The sequence below is a fragment of the Mustela nivalis genome (assembly GCF_964662115.1).
Source record: "Mustela nivalis genome assembly, chromosome: 7".
Taxonomy (NCBI): domain Eukaryota; kingdom Metazoa; phylum Chordata; class Mammalia; order Carnivora; family Mustelidae; genus Mustela; species Mustela nivalis.
In genome coordinates, this window is record NC_139026.1 from 60,058,121 (window position 1) to 60,080,517 (window position 22,397).

At 36.8% G+C, this 22,397-nt stretch overlaps 1 protein-coding gene across 3 annotated transcripts in view; it reads left to right on the forward strand.

Annotated features, from left to right (window-relative positions):
* PIK3C2G (phosphatidylinositol-4-phosphate 3-kinase catalytic subunit type 2 gamma) overlaps window positions 1–22,397 on the forward strand; it is a 351,683-nt gene that overhangs the window by 196,346 nt on the left and 132,940 nt on the right. For all 3 annotated transcript variants that reach the window (XM_082742400.1, XM_082742402.1, XM_082742401.1), the window contains one exon: window positions 21,474–21,654. In XM_082742400.1, coding sequence (XP_082598526.1) covers window positions 21,474–21,654 — 181 coding nt within the window. The remainder of the gene's footprint in view (window positions 1–21,473; window positions 21,655–22,397) is intronic.

Below are 22,397 nucleotides of genomic sequence, written 5' to 3' on the forward strand. Positions count from 1 at the left end.
ACATCTCGAAAAAAAAATCACCATGTCAGAGTAGTGAAAATACTCCAGGATTAAATAATGTAAAAAGTGCACTATTTCCTTTGCTTACTTTGGTTTAGTCTACATCAGCAGAGTAAAAGAAAGGGCATACATGTTCATTTAGTTGTCTATTCATATATCAAAACTTTATTGAGTACTTCCTAGTTGCTGGGCTGCATCAGTGAACAAAACAGAATTTGTGCTTTTAGGGGCTTATATTTTAGAAGGAAAAAAGAAAATATACAAATAAATGTATAATGTCAAGTGGTAAAAAGCACTATTAAGACAAACAGAGCAGTGTTCAGCATGCTGCTGGTAGGGATAGTAAAATATTCCACAAATATCTGAATGAAGTGAAGGGCAGGGGCTATCCACTTGAATGTCTGGAAAAAACCCTTTAGGATTAAGGGCTGGGTTATGTGGTACACCAGTAAAGGCCAGGTGGTGAATTAGAATGAGCCATGGGTTTAGAAGTGAGGCCACAGTGGTAAGTACGGATCAGATTATCATAAGCCATAGCAAGAGTTTTAGATTATATTATGAATGAGATAGAAATTCTTTTTTAAATGTATTTTGAATGAGGAATGATATGAACTGATTCACAGTTTAAAAGTCTCATAGCTGTTGCATGGTGAATAGATTTTGTATGTGTCTATGTGCAAGTGGGAAATGTAAGGATGAAAATAGAGTAGTTTAAGTAGTCCAAATTTGGAGTAAAGTAATAGTGATGAAACTGGTATAAAACAGATTCAGGATATGCATTAAAGGTAGAAACAACATAGATTTCTCATGTGAACATGGAACCATGCAAAATTCCCATCAACAACCAAAGAAGACGAAATAGCAAGCTTAATGAATTTAAAGAAAAAGGGGGGTGGGGATGTCAATAAAAATTGGAATAAGGTCCTTAACCATTGCCACATTTCATTTTGAAATATTCAGATTTCTGCTTTCAAGCACAAACATCTTCAGTGTTGGTATTAGCATTTTGGTTTCAATTTTTTTAAATTTGTAGACCCCCTTAAAAACCAAAATCTTATACCATACCACAATATGTAAAATACATTGAATTTATTCACGTAGGTGTTCTACAAAAATCCAAGCTTATAACATTTATCGTGAATTTCTTCAGTTAAGATTATTTTAAAGAATATAAAAAAACTTAGTGCCTTCATGAAACTTAAACCTTTGTTGAATGGGATGATAACTGTATGGATGGATGAATTTATTTAGGGAAGCTTATAAGTTTCAAGAACTAGCACATGGGAAAAAGTCAATAACAAACCACTTTACTTCAGCATAGGAAGGAGAAAGCTCTGTTTAGTTGACTCCAGGGTCAGATAATCGCCATTATCCTTCCCTAACCTTCATCTGCTGCAAACTTAACTCAATCACACATGAATAAAGTATTAACATTTGACACAGATAGAATTAATAACCTATGCTTTTCCTTTGTATGTTCCTAATTTAATAGAACTAATAGGATAATGCAGAATCACAGTTCTTAACACACACACAATCAGTAGGTTTCTTTATTTTCACCTTTCATTGTTATTTTTACTGAGCTCACTTTTGGAGCTGACCATGTTTTAGAAGAACAAGTACTGAATGACCTTACTTTTGTCATTCATAGTGTACTATTTTTGAAATGCTGTAAGAAGCCATGTGCCACTGACTTGATATTGTTACTGACTGTCCATTTAATCATTGATTATAAATTCACCAATTGAGTCAAGTTATAAGCTGGCAAACATCTTTCAAATATACGACACTGTCCTCCTACTCTTAGAATTGTTCTGGGTATACTTGTCTCTATTCTGGTGGAAATCCAATGCACAGAATTCTGACTTCCAAAACCAAGAAGCAAGGGGATGAAAGAATAATATTTTTTCATTTCAAAATGTTATCCTTGATTGGCTTCCTTATTGATTCTTGAACGCTCTTCCCAGACATTGCCTTTAAAATATTTTTTGAACTAAAATTTCATTTAGAGTTAATTTCTCAGAAATTTTTCAGCTATGTCAAGCAAAGTAGACCTGAATCAGGAACCAGTATAAGACAAGATTTACCTGACCAGCAGCCTGATAAATATCTCACTTTTGATAAATAAGGCCCATCCCTGGGAATCTACAGAACAGGTTCCTCACTTTCCATGATCAAATATTTGGGTTGTCACCCTCTTACAAGGATCACTGCCTCTTTTCTTAGAAATCTTTCTACCAGGCTCCACTCACTACTTCACAACTGCCAATTATGCTTCCTTCTTGCTTTCAGAAATACCTCATCTTTGAATGCATGGGCCCATTCTTTTTAAACGCTTCGAAGGAAATTCCTGGACTTCTTTATGTTTGGCTGTTCAATTGATCTGACTGACATGGTTTCCTTAAGTTCAGTTTAGGGTCATGATACTCCAGAGAACAAATAGTTATTGTGACATCTTCTCCCCTTATTGCCTATAAATAATACATCATCATAAATTGTTGTATCTTATAGTCTGAGCAGTAACATTCTTTATTTAAAAACCAATTTCTGACCATTCATGATTCAGAATTTTTTTTCTAGGATTGAGTTTAATTAAAAAAAAAAAGAATGTAAATGCTGCCATGGATTACTTTTTAGAAAATATTTTAATCTCACCCCTTCTGAGCAGTGAACAAAAAAGTATATGCTTAGCGACCAGAAAATGAGTCAGGGTACTGACGTGAAACTGAGTGGTTTAATTTCATGTCAAAAGTGAATAATGCACAAGATAAACCAATAACTAAAATGTATCTTAGAGAAAACAAAAAAACTCAAAATGGTGTTATTTCTCTGAAATTATAACATCGTAAGCCTTGTAATCTACTTTTTGTAGCAAAAGTGTCTGTAGAAATTATTGAATATGTTCTTTGATCATGCACACAGGTTATTTCAATCAACTACTCAGATAAAGCCTCTGTATTGTATTTTCAAATACTTTTTTCCCAGTCAGAGTTAAATGTGCTTCAGTTGTAAATGTGACTAGCAGTCCTCAGGCCTATCAGTCCCTAAACTGTTGCTCCTAATTTGGAGCTGCCTGAGAGGCCCATTTCTGATGAGGCTCTTACCTGCAAAGTAGTTTTTAACTTCTTTGATGTTAGTGCACTGAAGCTTTTGACTCCGCATAAAATTGAAATGATCATTTCTTATGGGAAATAAGAGCAACCCCCATAAAGTGGGAAACGGGAATGTTTCCTTAGAAATACTTTCATAAACTAGGCAATTAATGGCAGTAAATAGCTTACTTCAACTATGACCTTTCCAAAGATATGACATGCTCAAATTATACTGGACTTTTAATCATATTTCAAATTATAGTTGAAGTTTATTTAAACTAGCTATTACCTGTATTACTCTGACTTTTATCCTATGGATGCTCACTTCATATTTAGCATTTTCGCTCCTTTAAACATTTCCTAACAACCCATCTTTCTCAAATTTTCTCCATATTATTCTTTCTCTCCATTACTCCTTCCTCTCCACATTGAGTTTCTTTCAAGGTATTTTTCTCTTGAAAATGCATTCATGCTTCATTCATGCTTCATTCACCTATAGAGTTTCTTTAAAAACAAACAAACAAACAAAAAACACTTATTTGACAAACTAGTCATTATTGGATAGCAGCACTTCTTACTTCCTAGCTACATTCCCTATGTGCTTAAACATTTTTAAGTGAGGAAAAACAGGGGCCTCTGGATGACTCAATCAGTTAAGTGTCTGCTTCTTGATTTTGGCTCATGTCATGATCTCAGGGTCCTGGGATTGAGGCCCACATCGGGCTCCATGTACAGTGCTGAATCTGCTTGGGATTCTCTCTCTGTCTCCCTCTGCCTCTACCCCGACTCTCTCTCTCTCTCTCTTAAATAAATAAATTAATCTTAAAAAAAAATATTTAGGGAAAAACAAAGAGTGGCCACATACTACTTTTTTTTTTTCTTTCATATAGGCTTTATGAGACTTGGTACTATCAACCTTATTAGAAGATTTGGAGCCCAGTATAAAGTTGACCTGAGGGTTAACGCCCAGCATGCTTGCTTTCTTCATCACATCTAGCAACTGCATTTCATATTTTAACCCACTCATCTTTGTTTCTGACCATTGAAGGAAGTGGACTTCCAATTTAGGCATAAGAGGATAAAAAGATTTGGAAAATTATTGTTTATAATTGGGAGATTATTAATTATAGAATGAGCATGAGTAAAGGTAGGTGGCTGGCATGGGGGCAGTTAAAGTCATAATAGGCATAGATCCAGATCCACATTTGGTTTGGGAGTTAGTCAAGGCCAGGGTTATTTGGCAAAGTCACTGGTTGGTAGAATGAGTGTTAAAATCAGGGCACTAGGTCAAGGTAGGAAAATGCAGGGTGCAGGGTTTTTGTCACTTGGTCAGAGAGCTGTCAGGTAGAGAGACCTTCTGGTAACTTAGAAGTGTGTATCTTATAAATGTCTTTCAGGAGCCACAGTACCACGCAGTTAGGGCTTAGGTCAAAAGTAAACTTTCAAGGACCGGATGTGCTGTTCCAGTCGTGGAGAGTTATAGTGCACTTCAAGATGTTTAAGGCTCTGAAAAATCCTGTGCTTTAGAACAGTTTTGTTTATGTGGCTTTTCCCAGAACTATCTGACCTGTTGACATTCCTAGAATGAACACTCTGGAAGCTTAAGCCTTGGATGCATCCATACTACCTCCTGTCTCAGCTTCATATTCAACCACCAAGTTCTGTAAGTCCCAGGGATTTTTTCCTCAAAGAATCTCTTGCCGGTCTTCCTTCCTTCCTGCTGCCATTTGTGTTCAGGTTAGTTAGGGGTGAGGAGAGATAGACATAGCTCACATTGATGGGAGTATGTATGGTTTGAAAAATCAAATTTGACATTATAATATCTGATTGTTCATCAAAATAGTTTACTTGATTTCAAAGTTTCCAAAGAGTACTAAAGGAGTGAGATTGATTTTATGTATCAAAAGAGAGAATAGGTTTTAAGAAGTCAAGAAACAATTGATTTGGACCTTTATGAGGCCTCAGGCATTTTAATAAAAGACTTAGTCTAAATTGTTTCTCTGCCCTTCCATGTACCATAGTCGCTCTCAGCAAAGCAATTATCTGAAAAAGAATAAATGAAAACTTGTTCTCATCTCAAGAAGCTATAAATATGCACCGGAAACCAAAAGACTGCTACAGTTTCCTGACGTCGGGCAAGATAATTACTCTCTATGGAACTTACTCTCCTCATTTGCAAAATGAGTGCACAGGATTTGATCAGTCTTAACTTATATAAATTTAACATCTCTTCCCTACTCAAAAATCTGGAATGCATGTATTACTCTCCCTAATTCTAGCTATATAGAATTAGAACAAATCCCATCTCTTGGCTAGGTATTTAAGATCTTTCATAATCTATCCCAAATCTGTCTTCTTAACTCTTTTACGACTAGTCCCCTCAGTAAACTCTGCTCTTGTCAAATTTTTCAAGTCATTATTGCCTGAATTATCCTTACTTATTCCTGTCACAGAGTCTTTGCTTATGACAGTCATTTTTGGAAACTTTTTACCACTTTTTTTTCAGCTCATACTCATCCATGGCGTCTTACTTGTTTCTTAGGATTTAATGTACATCTGACCTTTCATAATCATTCTGAACAACAGCAGTTTCCTCCTAACTAATTTTCTGTTACAAAAATTTTTATACCATTATTTGATTCTCATAATGTTAAGACCTTGTATGTTTAAGTATATCCTACTTTCCCCATCAAGGTTGTATGCGCCTTTGAGGCTAGGAACTCTTGCATTTCAGTGGTTTTCTCACAATGCCTAACGATACATACCCATGGTCAGTAATTAATGTTTATGAACATTTGGGTATTAATTATTCATGCAAGATCTAGAAATCCACAAAGAGGGTGTATTTCTATCAAATTCAAAGCTGCCTCCAAAAACTCAAAATGGCTTCCCATTTTTGAGAAAGTTTTGAGAAATGTATTCTATTATTTTAGATGAGACAGTGCTACTTCCTCACTAACTTACTCAAAATAGAAACTAATTCAGCTTCTCTTTATTTTCAAATTTGAAAGGACACTTAGCATTTCTTGATTCAAAAAAATAAGTTCAAATATATAAAAACTTGAAAAGAAGAAATGGATTAAGCTGTCATTAATTTAGTTCAAGTGGTTATATTATACATTTTTAAAATTATTTTGTTTTTGCCTAAAGTATCTTTTTCTTCTTTTTTTTTTTTTTTTTAAGATTTTATTTCTTTATTTGACAGAGAGACACAGCAAGAGAGGAAACACAAGCAGGAGGAGTGGGAGAGGGAGAAACAGGCTTCCTGCTGAGCAGGGAGCCTGAAGTGGGGTTTGATCCCAGGACCTTGGGATCATGACCTGAGCTGAAGGCAGATACTTAACGAATGAGCCACCCAAGCACCCCTAAAATATCTTTCTTTTAAAATGCATCTATATCTTAGGAATCAAACATCTATGGATATTTTAATTGTATTTTTTGGATACTAGCTTGTGTCTTAAGATGTTCTATGGGATGCCTGGGTCAGTAGTTATGGGTCTGCATTGGGCTCAGGTCATGATCTCAGTGTCCTGGGATTGAGACCCTAGTCAGGCTCCCTCCTCAGTGGGGAGTCAGCTCCTACCTTCCCCCCATTAGTGTTCTCTGTTCTCTCTATCAAATAAAAAATATTAAGTAAAATCTTTTCTAATAATTTTTAAAAATTAAAAAAATAAAGAGATTCTTTTACTAGCTATACTTAGCTATCTAAAGCTCCACATTCCAGTTGCTTTAAATAACATCTTAAAATTACCTAGCATATTCATTTATGTATTTGTTGAGCATTCATTCTCTCCCTCTATAATGTGAACTACATGGCCACAAGAATTTTAGTCATCAGATCACCATGGTGTCTTGGTCACTACTATATTGCCATATTATATTGTCTATGTAATTAGCTGGAATTTATCTTTTAATTTTTTTTAATGATTTAAAAAAATTCTTTATTTAAATTTTAGTTAACATACAGTGCAATATTGGTTTCAGGAGTAATTCAGTGATTCATCACTGATAACCCCCATTGTTCATCACAAGTACCCTCCTTAATACCCATCACCCTTTAAGCCCATCCCTATCCACCTCCCTCCTTCCACGCTCAGTTTGTTCTCTATCATTGAGAGTCTTTTATGGTTTGTTTCCCTCTTTTTCCCCTTCCCATATGTTCATCTGTTTTTGTTTCTAACATTTTAAGAATGAATGAAATTATACAAATTTTTGTCTTTCTCTAACTTATTTCACTTAGTGTAATACACTCTAGCCCCATCCACATAATTGTAAATGGCAGTGTTGATTTCCATCTTATTCTTATGACTGCTACTCCTTTGCTGCTCAACCAATGCAGACTAAATATTGAAAACAACAAGCCCAGCCCTATGGGCCAAGTATAAATGATAGCCCTAGAGCAACTATTCAGTATTGTTGAGAAACTAAGAAAACTACTCAAGTATATGCAGGCTTATCAGTAATACTAATGATCACTTTAGAATGTCTGGGAATCAGTTACATTTTTGTTCTGACTTTGGGGCCTTGACTTCAACTATTGCTGTTATTATCATTGCACGTTTGTTTGGTGTATTATTATAGTGGTTGTTTTGCCAGTACTTTTGACAGTGACATGAAACAAACTGAAGATACTGAACTTGAATATCCTTGAAGCCAGACTTGTGAACGGTGGAGAAAGCTCCGTTAGCTTAAGAAGTTAATTACTTCTAATAAACTGAGCATGTTGGCTAAGTACCATTACCTTTAACTAAGCAATTTTTCTGATTGATAAAACTGTAGGTTTTCTATTCAGTCATGTTTTGGAAAACACTTTTTTTTTAAATGAGTCATAGTGTAATGAAAAATATTTATGAAATGTAAAGAAATAGGTAGAATTCCAACTGCATATATATCTAATAGCTGGAACAACTACTATTATTTTTGACAAAGCACGTATTATTTTGTTCATAATTAATATTAATAATTTTCAAATTCTGACTAAAAATAAATGTCATTTTCTTAAAAATGTGAATAGTAAACTACTTGGTTTTTTTTTTTTTTTGATGTGTGTCAGGAAAGAAAAAAGAAAATTGCTTGCCAGTTTATTCTAAAGCAATTTCAGTTATCTGCCCTTTGAGCACCATCCTCCAGCCTCCACTGATGATTTCAGAGACAAAGAAAGAGTCTCATTAAAATAAGGTTCCTGAAACTTTTCTTAAAGGATAATTATGAAGGTGGTGGTTCAAAATGAAAAAGACTTGTTTCTAAAGAGGACCTAAAACAAAAATAACAATTAATATAAAAACCAACTATGGATTGTTACAAGCTATTTTAATTTTGATAGATATATCTTTAACTGCTCACATCTTACATAAGACTCAACTTCAGGGTCTGACTCTTTTTGAACTAATATTATTGGTAGCAGACAGTGTAAACAACTTACAAACGAGCTTTTGGAAATCCTTTGGAAATAAATGCTTTGATTACTTATCAAAATGGATAATCTCCCCACACAGACATGCTCCCTTACAAACACACATCACTTTTTTCTTTCATTTGTAATTTTTCCCCTCTGATAGAAAAGAGCTTATATTCAAATTACCTAATGTAATGTAACTTTGCCAGTGATGGACTTTCCATCTGACCATCCTCAGCTAAATCTATTTAACTAAGGAATTATTTTTGCATAGTAAAAATTGCTCCAATAATTTGTCCCCATTACTGACCTCTGAAATCGCAATACGATGGAGCATCTCTAGTAATCTGTTGGAATGTTTCAAAATTTTCAAATAATTAATGTGTATGTTAATAACTATATTTTAAATATGTGTATATACATGTGTAATATTAGATTTTTTGGACAGTGGAGGAAATAGCATTTAAAAATATAATTTAATAGGATTCTATAATCCCAGAATAATTAGTAACTTACTTTAGGTTCATACCCTGAAATTTTTATCAAGAAATGAAGAAACAAATTTTAGGAAAACCAGGTTTATTTACTTAATAGTCACTTCATTTATTCAACAAAATTGACTGGTTACTCTTATCACAATCAGAAACTCTGTTAGGCCACAAAAGTATAAAGTCATAGACTTGCCCTAAAGGAATTTAAAGTCAAATAGGGAAGAGATTAAAACAAAACAAAATAGGGGTGCTCAGTGGGTTAAGCCTCTGCCTTCAGCTCAGGTCATGATCTCAGGGTCCTGGGATCAAGCCCCGTGTCAGGCTCTCTGCTTGGCAGACAGCCTGCTTTCCCCTCTCTCTCTGTCTGCCTCTCTGCCTACTTGTGATCTCTCTCTCTGTCAAATAAATAAATAAAATCTTAAAAAAAAAGTAATTAAAGCAAAATTAAAAAAAAAATAAAACAAGTGTTAAAAGAATAATGGATACAAGGAAGACCTTCACCCTTACAGAAGGAATCCTGCACACCTGCCCAGGAAAGATTTTTTTGGAAAAGGTGTTAATTAAACTGAACATTAAGAGATAAACAGGTGTTGGCATATTGAAACATAATTTCAGACCCAGAGGATGAGATGATGCAAAAGTATTGTAGCCTGAGAAGGCAGAGGAGATTCAAGCTATTATAAGTAATACTTTATGTTTGAAATGTGAGCACATGAACAGGACTTTAAGAAGCAAAGACACTAAATCACGAGTGCTCTTTAAGTGACACTAGTACTTTATATTTTATCCTGAAGGCTACCTGGATTTTAATCACAAGACCAGGACTTCATTTGACTGAGTAAAGGGGATTAATTTGAGGGTGAAAACATTTATAAATGCGGGTGGTAGAAAAATCAAGTACCAGAAGATTCCAGTAATACCTTGAAGAAATTAAGGCCTCAATTAAATTCTGTCATTGGGAGCAGAGAGAAGAAATTAGATCTGAGAGCTATTTAGATGGTGAATGTATTAAGTCATGGTAACAAATCTGATGTGGCTAAGGGTGAGAAAAGAATCCCAGATAACTGCTTCATTTTTAGTTAGGGTGATGGAAGGCTGGTGATTCTCTTCATGGAGGTAATTCAAGTGAAAAAGAAGGTGTTGTGGGAAATGATAATGAAATTAGTCATGTTAAGGTTGAAATGCCTTATGAAAATTTAAGAATGATATCTTATAGACAGATGAACGTGTAGGTCTGGACCACAAAAAAAAAAAAAAAATAAAATAAAAAATAAAAAAGAGTTCTAGGTTGGAAACTACATCAGTCACCTAAAGGCTGCCACAACAGAATACCTCAAACTGGGTGACCAAAACATTAAACATTAATTTTCTCATAGTTCTTTAGCCTGGAAGTTTAAAATCAAGGTCCCAGTAGGATTGTTTTCTGTTGAGACCTCTCTTCCTGGCTTGCAGACAGCTGCCCTCTTACTGGGTCCTCACATGACCTTTTTTCTCTGTGTACATGCTCTTTTGGTCCCTCGTTCTCTTCTTATATGGGACACCAATTCTACTGGGTTAGGTCCCCACCCTTATAACCTCATTTAATCTTTATTACCTCCTTGAAGGTCTATCTCCAAATACAGTTACACTGGGGGTTAGGGCTTTAACATTTGAATTTCAGGAGACAGAATTCCAACCATAACAGAAACATAGATTTGATGACAGGACAGACTTCATCATCATCATTTTACAAATGGAGAGACTGAGGTTGTCCAGTGATCTGCTAAGTTACTTAGGCAGGGTTCTAGAGAGTGTTGGAAATGGAATGCTTCTTCTTTTGTCATGCATGTGATCTAATGGACAGGACAGTTACCCCTGCCTGGCAAGTTCCATCTGCATAAGAACAACGACCACATCATCGCATAAATCAACAGAGAATTAGCTGGGTGGGTTGTGGAGGCCTTATAGAACACTACTAAGTTTTTATTGAATTTCCCAAAGCAATAGGATTAAACCGTGCTAGCCAACCTCAGGGGACATGCAATTACATGACAGTGAGCAAGAATGTCCCAGAAATTTTCTCAGGACATCAAACACAGCTCCAAATCTTATGGATAACATCCCAGGGAACCTTTAATATCCTCACAGAATAAGCCACACTATTTGTGACTCAAGAATGAAGGGTGAAGCAGCTGCCCCAGCTGTGATTTGAAACTGAGGTTCCAGGGAAACTAGGTATTTCAAAGCTAGCTTTGCCTTACACCTATAAACCTGCCCCTCCGACTGTGTTCAAACACATGAATTGTTCACTGCACAATATGATGATGATCCAGCCTTCACCAGAGGGCTATGCAAGAACAAAAGGCTGAGGGGTGAAGAGGATCTTTATTATTAGGTTGCTATTCTTATGAAACATTCATATAGCAAAGGAATTGCCTTGTTGTTAAAAGAAATTTTGTTAAGGAAACTTTATGAAAAAGTTGCTTATACTGCCTTTAAAGCAACTATACATGTATTCAGAAAAAAAGAAGAAGAAAGCTGCGTTAGGAACTCAGTTCAGAACCATATTTTCAAAAAGAAATGGAAAATGTAGGCATCTATTGGACTAATTTAAAATTCCAGGAGCATGGATTTCAGCATTAATTGTATGTCAAGCAGAATTTGTTTTATTACAGCACATGTGCTGATGTTAGTGACTCCCCACTTGTCTTTTACCACAACTTGAAATCATTTGGAACCACATGCCCAGTTAAGGTGGGTAGTTCAAGGCACATCTGTTGTGTGTGCACAGTTCATCCGGATTCTTAGATCCCCAGCTGCAGTCTGGGTGTTACTTTCAATTCAGCAACTTTTCCACTACTCCTAGTCCCACCCAGCACTATCACTAGTCTAAGGAAACCACAGGAGGCCAGATCCTTCGAAATTATAGTATTGGCCTCGCTTTCTTAAGCGAGGAAGGATGGAGAAGAGGTAGGTCAGATGTATGATTTGACATTGCTCACTTGTAATGTCGAGCCTCCATATTCTGTTCTTTTTGTAGGCTAAGCAAAAGAAAGAAAAATATTCCTGCTTATACAGAAAACTATACTTAGGTTAATAAGCTTTTCTTTAAAAGTTTAAAAAAATCTAAAAATGGAAAGGAAAATATTATTAGATATTTTGGTGATTGGGCAGAGAGTTTATAGATAGTAGGACGAAATGAAGTGAGGCACTTTGGAAAAAAGGAGGCTATCTGGAGAGCATGAGACTTCTGGGGGCTAGAAAACAGGAAGCCAGAGAAAGAGATTAAAGACAAGCACGGTAGGAAAGTATCAAGAAAGGATCTCTAGATCGTATATTAGTTTAGACTAAGTCATTAGGATGTCAGGGTATCAGGAGGTGGTACAGCATGATGGTAAAGAACCAGGACTTTGGAGTCAGATGAACTTGAATTTGAATCCCTGATTGGGCGACTGTGCAAGTTACTTGGCCTCTATAAACTATAATATTCTTGTCTGTGAGATGCAAGGAGTCAGTACCTTGAGCAAATATGAGGATTATCTAACACAGCTATGTGGACTGCTTAGGAAATGCCTGGCATAGAGTAAATTCTTGGTAAATTCGTCAGGGATTAAAATTATAGAGTCCTATAGCTGGCAGGTTGCTTGCTGAACCTCATCAATTCCCACTTTTACAGACTAGAAAAGTAAAGGGCCAAAGTATTAAGTTTCTTGCCAGAGGTAATGCGAGCAGAAAACTGTCTTTCAAATCATGTTTTAATGGTTGTTAGGACACTATGTTAGTGAGCTCAAGTTGCAATAAAAAAAAGTAACTTACACTATGTGCCTTGAACAACAGGAATTTATTTCTTATGGTTCTGGAGGCTGGAAAATCCAAGATCAAGATGCTAGCCAATTCTGTTTTTCCAGGAGGGCCCTCTTCCCAGCTTGTAGCTGGGTGCTGGGCACCTTCTCACTGTGTCCTCACGTTGCAGAAAAAGCAGACAGCTCCAGTCTCTTCTTCTTCTTTTAAGGTCATCAATCCTGTAAGTGGGCCCCACTCTCAGGACTTCATCTAAACCTAATCATTTTCCAAAGGCCCTCCAAATATCATCACGTTGGGTGCTAGGGCTTCAATATATAAATGTGGGGGTGAGGGGGCACAAACATTCAGTACATAACAGACACACAATATGGTGCAATGGTGCTATAGAAGAGCCGGGAGCAGTGGTTTAGGGACTCTGGGTTTTAGTTATAAGACCCTGGGCAAGTCTCTTAATCTTTCAGTTTTCTCACCCAGTTAATGTGAGGGGTGGGAGATATTATCCAGAAATGACATTCAGCCCCATGCTCAAGTAATTCTCTGAGAATATGGGTATAATGTCCAGTGAGAAATAATGGGTTTGACCAGGGTAAGAAGGACAAGGACTAATTGGGAGCTCGGAACAATAGGACAAGAAGTGAGAGCAGAGTTAGGCGGAGTTTTCAGCAAAGAGCAACAGGAGCACAAAAATTGTTAGGAATCAGGCAAAGCAGAAACCAGAATGTGAAAAAAGAGAGATGCAATTCAGGAAGGTCTCATAGGTCCCTGTCTCTTCCAAAGTGTGTCCAGGGCTACAATTCCGTTTTTTTTTTTTTTTTTTTTTTTTTTTTAGTGTTTAATAAGCACATATGGAGTATAATGGTGGGAGCTGAGATCACTAAAAGTAATTCACAGCTTGGTGCTTAACTTAGAAGAGTGATTTGAATAAAATATCTTAAAAGCAGCTAAGTGTATGTTGGAATTGGAGGACAGAGTTGCTGCTTTTAAATCACATTATTCAGTATATTTAACACGTACACATATGAATGAATACATGTGAGATCAGCAAGATGAGTAGAAAGGGCTCTGATTCCTTGTTATAGATTCAGGAATCTCTTCAGAGGAACTTACCCACTCAGCATAGTTTTCGGGTTTGTTTTTGGTTTTGTTTTTGTTTTTCCCTTCATAGCTCCCAGCTGAGGCTCAGAGGGCATCACCGCTGTATAACAGTAATCCTGATGACAAATGTTTACACAAACTGGGTACCATCTATGGCTTATTTACCCTCAGAAAAAAAATGCCATTTAAGTTTATGATTAGATATGTGACTGGTCACATCTGTTAAAGATTTTATTTAACTGGAATGATAATCTATCAATTATAATAGTAACTGCATACCCACATAGCCAAATATATGCAGTGTGAATAACCTACTACTGAAGAAACAAGTTTGACTTCTTGAAAACAATTCCGTGTGTGGCAATAATTGCCCACAAATAAAGTCAAAATGGGCACTGCTTTATAGAAATGTCAAGGGAATAAAGAGAGATGAAGAAAAATCTCAGCCAACCTTCTCCAGAGTTTTGAGGTAAAATCCCCTCAGTTCATATTCTGCATTTTGAGGCCTTTTTTCTCATGCAATGCAATCAGTGCATTTCCTGAAGCTGTATTTCTTCTTATACTGACTTAGATTTCTAACGGTCTTACCTCGTTCTCTTTAAACTGGCTGAGCTTGGCAGTCTCCAATAAAAGTTTTTTATTATTTTTGAAATACTACTTCTACTCTTTCACATTCCCTAATTAAAACCAGAGTAGATTCCACAGTTTCCTGCTCACTTTTGGATCAAAAACTCCTACTAGTTTTGTCCATTTTAAGACTTCATTTTCTTCTTCAGTTTGACAAACACCTCCTCCCTGTTCTCCAGCACCAGCCAAGTTTTGGTTTAGGAACTTGCAGTGGGTAGAAAATATGATCTGATATTTCACTCCTCTTCTCTCTCTTTTCTGGTCCTTACTTCTCTTGACTTGAGAATCGAGAGAAAAGAAAGAAATTTGACCTCCACACTTGGACAAACAATTGCAATCTTCTGTCTGAGGGCTCTGATTTTCCATCACGGCTCTGTGTGGTTTCATTGTGAGAACTGGCTACTTCATGTGGCTGAGTTCTTTGGGCAGCCTTGCAGGAGCTTCCCATTGGGAGATCTGGCCTTGAATCAACCCCTTTCCACACAAGGAGTGGATCACATATAATTACTTTCCATGTATATATTTGAACCCTGAAAAACCTGTACATACTTGCTTTCCAAGCAGTTGAGGCACAGGAGTGTGGGCTGCTCCTTTCCTATCTTGTCTCTCCATCCTGCCCTGACATTTTCTTCCTGTTCACATAAGGCCAGGGGAAATCAAACCCTCTTTCAGAACAGAAATATAACCTGGGAATGAGGCAACAATCTCCAGTTCTGGCACACAGCTGAATAAATGGCTCTCTTTGGGCTTTCCTCTTTGGACTTTGCAGAGAGAACGGGGCATAGCGGAATGAGTCTATTCCTCACTAGGCTAATGACTCATGACTCTCAAACATGCTGAAATGTTGGTACTTCCTTTTTCAAAGCCATTGGTCCCCTGTGTCTTCAGCCATTCCAGTCTTCCAGCTGTTAGCATTAAAGTGGAGCTCTTAGTTTCCCAGAGTAGCTACATGTGCTGCTTTCCTCACTGCCCTAAGCCATCAGGCCCTTTGTCCTGTTCTGTGTTAGGTAAGCCCTGAAAGAAATCTTGCCCTTGCCCCATTGCAGTCATTAGTACAACATTTTTAGTCAGAAAGAATCTCCTACTAGATACTCAAACACTTGGCTAGACAAAGCAACAGATGGTACATGGGCCTATTCACACTTTTAAATGGGTCAAAAAGTATGTTAGTAGTAATAAAACAACAAAATATCAGCAGTATAACAGAATATACATGCCCAAATGAGCCAGATCAAATCATTTTTTAAATCTTTTGGGGGCTTTTTATGATCCATAAAAGAAAACCATTTATATTACTTTTATAGTTTTATTAAATCTGAAATAGTATACTCAATTTGATCACTCATCTAATTCACCAGACTTGGATCCAGATGACTTTTGTTTATTTTCAGTAATTAGATATGCCCAAAATAGCCTCTGGGCTAACACTGTGGAAGTTTAAAAATTATGTTGCATATTCTAAAGGCAATACAAACAAATAAATAAAAACAAAAACAAAGAAAATGGGAAAAGATAGAATATGAAAATAGGATATTCATAAGTTTTTACTCTAAGTAAGCAAATAAGAGGCTGTAAGCCAAAGTTTCTGTGGCTTGCAACAACACAGTTTTATTTCTCACTCATTCAGTACATAGGCCGCAGACTTTCTGTTAAGTTCTGTTTGGTGCCACTGGACTCCACAGCAATGCTTATCTCTGGGTTACATTGTCTTTTTACTCTGTGACTGGAGGAACAGTCTTCCAGCTGGAACATACTGGTTTCACGGCAGAAACCAGGAGTACCAAGCTGCCAGACCAACCTATAACAGCACATTTAAAGCATCTGCACAGACATGGGCATACATTTCATCAGTCACATCCTATGGGCCAAAGCGAGTCACATGACCAACACTGACACTGGGAGAGAAGTAGACTCCTTCTATGGCAAGGAACTGGAAGTCACAAAACCAGGAGTGTAGATATATGATTTCCTTCTGAGGGGAAAGCATAAAGTTGGAAAAATAATCAGATCTACCACATAGTGTCAGCACAATGGGAATGTCATTAGTATGAATATATAACATTTCAAAGAGAACACTTTTGAAGTGGTAATAAGTATTAAGTATATAAATTATATTATGGGGATACAATTAAGTCAGCTATGTACCTTATAGGTCTCTCCCACATATTTAAGTGTTCTAAAAATGTATATAATCTCTACAGTTTGGATGTCATTACTTTCTGAATTTATTTCCTTTAATAGTTTTATATTTAAGAATTTTTGCAAAATAGGGGCACCTGGGTGGCTCAGTGGGTTGGACCTCTGCCTTTGCTCAGGTCATAATCTCAGGGTCCTGGGATTGAGCCCCACATGATAGGCTCTCTGCTCAGCAGGGAGCCTGCTTCCCCCTCTTTTTGCCTGCTGCTCTGTCTACTTGTGCTCTCTCTCTCTATCAAATAGATAAAATCTTTAAAAAAAGAATTTTTACAAAATACTGTATTGACAGATATTGCAAAATAACTATTGATTGGAAATTACATTTCTGTAAATCTGGCCAATATAATGCTCTTTATATGCAAAATTCAACAGAAGCTTAGTGTTATACTTCAGAAAAAGCAAATTAGTATTCTAAGAATAAACTAGTCTTAGGAAATGATTATCTTTGCAAGGACTATAAAATGTACCAAGTTGCTGGGGTGTCTGGGTGGCTCAGTTGGTTAAGCATCTGACTGTTGGTTTCAGCTCAGGTCATAATCTCGAGGTCATGAGATCAAGCCCCATGAAGGCTCTGTGTTGAGCATGAAACCTGCTTAGGATTCTCTCTCTCCATCTCCTTCCCTCCCCTACCCATGCTCGTGCCCATGCTCTCTCTCTCTCCGTCTCTCTCTATAAATAAATAAATAAATAAATAAATAAACAAACAAATGCATTAAGTCCCTCGGTTTGGAAAATATTAAATAAATATCTTAAACACTAAGAAGTAAAATAAAGTTGTAAAGGCTAAAGAGATATGCTTTTTACCTCTTTTTTTTTTTTTTTTTCCAAAGTGGAGACATCAAAACCGCAGCTGAGATTAAGAGTCAGATGCTTAACTGACTGAGCCACCCAGGCACCCCACATTTTTTTTTTTACTTCTTAATCACACTATTAAAATTTTAAAGTCAGTAATTTCATAACAGGTATTAATATCAGCCTTTATATGTCCCAGGGTTTTAAATACATTTGAAGAAGTGACATTCTAGAATCTAGAGCGGATTCTAGAATGCTCACCAAAAACTGGTCTACTGAGGAGCGCCCGGGTGGCTCAGTAGGTTAGAGCCTCTGCCTTCGGCTCAGGTCATGATCCCAGGGTCTGGGGATAGAGCCCTGCATCGGGCTCTCTGCTCAGCAGGGAGCCTGCTTCCTCCTCCCTCTCTCTCTGCCTGCCTCTCTGCCTACTTGTGATCTACTGAGCTGCACCCCTTGCTTTCTATTAACAAAGATGAGAGGAAATGGGAAGGGGAGTTCCTGGAATGACCTCAGTTCTCATCCGCTATAGGATTTTGTTTCTCCTTTTCAATCACAGAGAGTGCTCAAGTGGGTCAGAATTCAAGGCAGCCCATAAGGTGTGGGATGGTGTGCTACTGAGAACTACAATTAGACCTTCACTGAAGAGAGTCAGGAGTCAAGGAGGGTGGGGATGGTGTGATAACTCTATTTTTGTCCTTCCTGTTGGTAGCCTGAGAATTGAGCACTATGTACTTCTGAGGCTCTATCAAGTCACTCACTGTGGGATCAGAAGCAGCCATGTGCATGAAGAAATAGATAATCTCAATATCCAAGGAAAATCCCCCTATCATGATAGCTGGGGTTTCTGTCTTAGGTTCACCGTGATCCCCTTAATTCAGTCAAATACCTTCATAACATCCTCTTATAACTGTGCTGTTACCTTCTCATTCTTGCTTCTGCTTCTCATCCTTAACATTGTCAAAATGTTTAATCACCTGGATTTTATGCATTTATCCTCATTTTAACGTTGTCATGACTTTATAGTACAGAATCATCAAACTGAATTATATCCCTGGATCTAACAGATATTAGGATAAATAAGTCTCTGGCATTTTAAGGTTTACCTCACAGCTTATACACAGTCACATTTCATGCACCTTAAAAGTCTGATCTTTCACCACCAAATCTTGATATTTCTCAGTCCCTTGGCCTTAACTTTGAAAATGAAAAAAAAAAAAAAAGTATTTGACATATGCAATGCTGCTTTTCTTTGGTGACAATGTCTTTTGAAAAAGGTTTCTGTGATGTTCAAGAGAGAGTGGCTGCTGTTTGCTAATCTTACACACAGAGGTAATGGATACAAACTACTGCATGAGGGGTTTAGTCCTTCCTTATGTAAAAAAGTCATGGATGCAGAACTGCGTAACCCTCTACCTCAAATTGTAAAGTCCAACTTTCTTTACAGTTGTTTAAAATGAAAAGACGCATTTATTTTTCTTGACTGTGCCTGAGGACACAGGGATGGACTATTTGACCTCTCGCGGTCATCTCCTACCTCTACCACTCCAGATTTCAGTTCTGCAATGTGTAAAGCCAAACTCTTCATTAGTCGGGTAGAAAGCCATAGAGCTTGAGCTGGATCTCACCAGGAGAACATATGATCTTAGCAGGGATTCGAGGTTGGAATGAGGCATATTCTACAAGGAAAATAATCATAGTGAATACACTGAATTTTCTTTGCTTTTGTATTTTTTTATAACAGTCATATTCTCTCTGCAAATCTCCCCTGCTCTGTTTTATTTTGAGCAAGGAATAGAATTGAGTTTTTCTCCTTGAAAAAACCAAACACATTTCTAACAAAAAAATTAAGAATATAATGAATACAAGTTATATAATTCTGACAGTTCCCATGACCCCCCACCTCAAAATTTTTAATTTTTAAAAAATTATTTTAGTAAAAAGTTGACTTCATCTGTACAAAAGAACTTTCCCTTTTATCATGTATACAGCAGTCAGGAGGTTATAGAGTTACATTTACATACAAGAACTGGTTAAAAATATTTTTAAAATAAGCAACTCAGTATTCAAAGTGTATGAAAATGCTGGCAGGCATTGATAGAGATATAGAAATACTCTGTCAACTGTCTCACTAAAACCCAAGTATACCATAAAATAGTATATTACCAATGTTCCCAAAATACAGAGAGACTCTAAGAGATATACAATTTTACATAAAATGTCTTTAAGTTTTACATGTGGATGCTTGCATTTGCAACTTTCCAATTCCCACTCAAACAACACTCATCTTAGAACTTCCAAATAATGACAGGTTTCATTTATTACATCTGACATTTCAAAATCTCATTGTAGGGTAAGCATAGGAAAACTTCATTGTCTGCTATTATTTTTACATTGAAAATAAGCAGGTATCAGTGGATTACATTTTCTCATCGATACGTCTTTAACCCCTTGAGGTTTTTTTTAATGCTTTCCAGAGGTAAATAGGAACTGTTACTCCACTTAAAAGCAAGACCTCACCTTACAAAAAAAGAAAAAGAAAAAAAAGAAAAAGTAGACAAGCAATTATTTATTTATTTATTTATTTTTTGCTTTTTAACTTAACTTTTCTAAATACATAGAAACAGCGAACATAGAACAAGGGAAAATAATGTGTTACAGTGTCTGTAACATAATACAGAAGCAGAGATCCAAAATTAAGAATGCAGAATGAGGGGTGCCTGGGTGGCTCAGTGGGTTAAGCCTCTGCCTTTGGCTCAGGTTATGATCTCAGTGTCCTGGGATTGAGCCCTGCATCAATCTTCCCCCTCTTTCTCTGCCTGCCTCTCTGCCTACTTGTGATATCTCTGTGTAAAAGAAATAAAATCTTAAAAAAAAATGCAGAATGAAATTCATCTATATACTTTTCAACTGTTCTGCATTTAATCCTTTTTTTATTATTCCTTAACATTTTATTGAATGTTAATTTTTCAGAGAAGGACAAGACTAGGGACCAGTTAAGATTAAAAGAATCAATCAAAGAGAGGTTAACATTCAAAGGAATGAGTTTTTTTTTTTTTTTTTAATTCTATTTCATTGGTTTAGGGCATAATAGTAAAGTCTGAGCATATTGGAATTAGTTTCAAGGCAATAGAAATTGTCACATGGCAGACAGAGTTATAAAATATTTGTTACTGCTCCATTATCTAGCCTAGTATTTTCACTTTTTAAAGTGTTGTGCCTCCCATGTTCATGACATGAGCAGCCAGCCAGGCAGTGACAGAAGTTAGCTGGGGGAGGCCATAAAATACAGATGAACTAATGTCGGGTGACTGGTAGGTACATTGTGCTAAGCCCTTTTGAATGCATTAGGTCATTCTGTGTTCTATATAGTTCTACAGAGTCAGCATTATTACTTTGTTTTATTGATAAAGAAACAAAATCTCAGCCTAGTTAAGTAACTGGACTAAATTACTTGCAAGTTGGAGGACTGAGATTCGAATACCTGAAAACAAAAACCATGTTCTTGCTTTTACATTGTCTTCCTCCAAGTAATCAAGGGGAGGTACTAGAAGAAAGAGAAATATGTAGGTATGTGACAGTGGGGGGATCATTGCCTTTTGAAGAAAAGTAGAAAAAGGTAAGGTTGATGTTTGAGTTCCACTATGGTATGGTCACTTATAAACACTACTTCTAAAACTTTGTCCTTATTTGTGTAAGAAGTCAAAATATGTTCTTAAGTATTTGTTATAGAATTAAGAAGCCTGAAAAAAGAAAAAGTGCATTGTGGATTAAAATGAGAAAAAGCAGGTCTCTTATTGATTCTTCACTCTAGGAATCTCAATAGCTATCAGACAGAATTTGATGATTGCCAACGAATAAACAACATTTTCCCCCAATAACAGGCTATTAAACTGCCCAAAGTCACCAAATACAGATTATTCTGAAATGCACTGATTGTTCCTGCTGGAGGTGGTTAAAAAATCAGCTATAGATACAAGAATTCTTTTTCTCTCTTTCCTTCAGGCTGCTAAAGGATGCACAGAATGAAACTTATTTTAAAAGCTGGTATCAGAAGCTGTTGGCTGCTCTCCAATTCTGTTCAGGAAAAGCCTTGAGTGATGAGCTTTCCAAGGAGAAGAAACTTATTAAAATTCTGGGGGACATTGGGGAAAAAGTCAAGTCTGCCAGTGACCCTCAAAGACAGGTTTGTTAAGAAATTAATCTTCATTTAGTGTTTCCTTTAATCTTTAGTTCAATTATATTTTAATTTCATAGCTTAGAAAGCAAATTCGTTGTCTATACTTAGTTATAAGACCCCCAGCTCAATGAGTTTAATCAAAATTTTTTTCAGTTTACAATCTGAAAGTTAATGATAATGTCTACCACGAGGACATGATTTTTAAGATTTTTTTTATTTATTTGCGAGAGAGAGAGAGAGCAAAAGCAAATGGTGGGAGGAGCAGAAGGGGAGTGTGAGGGAGAGAATCTCCAGTGTGCTCTCCACTGAGTGCAGAGCCCAGCACGGGGCTCAATCTCATGACCCTGAAATCATAACTTCAGCCAAAACCGAGACTTGGATGCCTAACTGACTGAGCCGTCCAGATACCCCAATGTAGTTTTTTTGACCTAAGTAGCCATGTAGCATATGGAAAGTACCTGACAAGAAGAAATCAACTTAAAGGCAGCTTATCTAAAAAGGCCAAATGAAGTTATTTCCTCAAAAGGGCAGCACAACTCCGGGGGTGGGTGGGGTGGGCGCCTGGGTGCCTGGGTGGCTCAGGAGTTGGGCCTTTGGCTCAGGTCATGATCTCAGGGTCCTGGAATGGAGCCCCGCATGGGGCTCTCTGCTCAGCAGGGAGCCTCCTTCTCCTGCTCCCCTGCCTGCCTGCTTGTGATCTCCCTCTCTGTCAAATAAGTAAATGAAATCTAAAAAAATGTCCAAAGGGG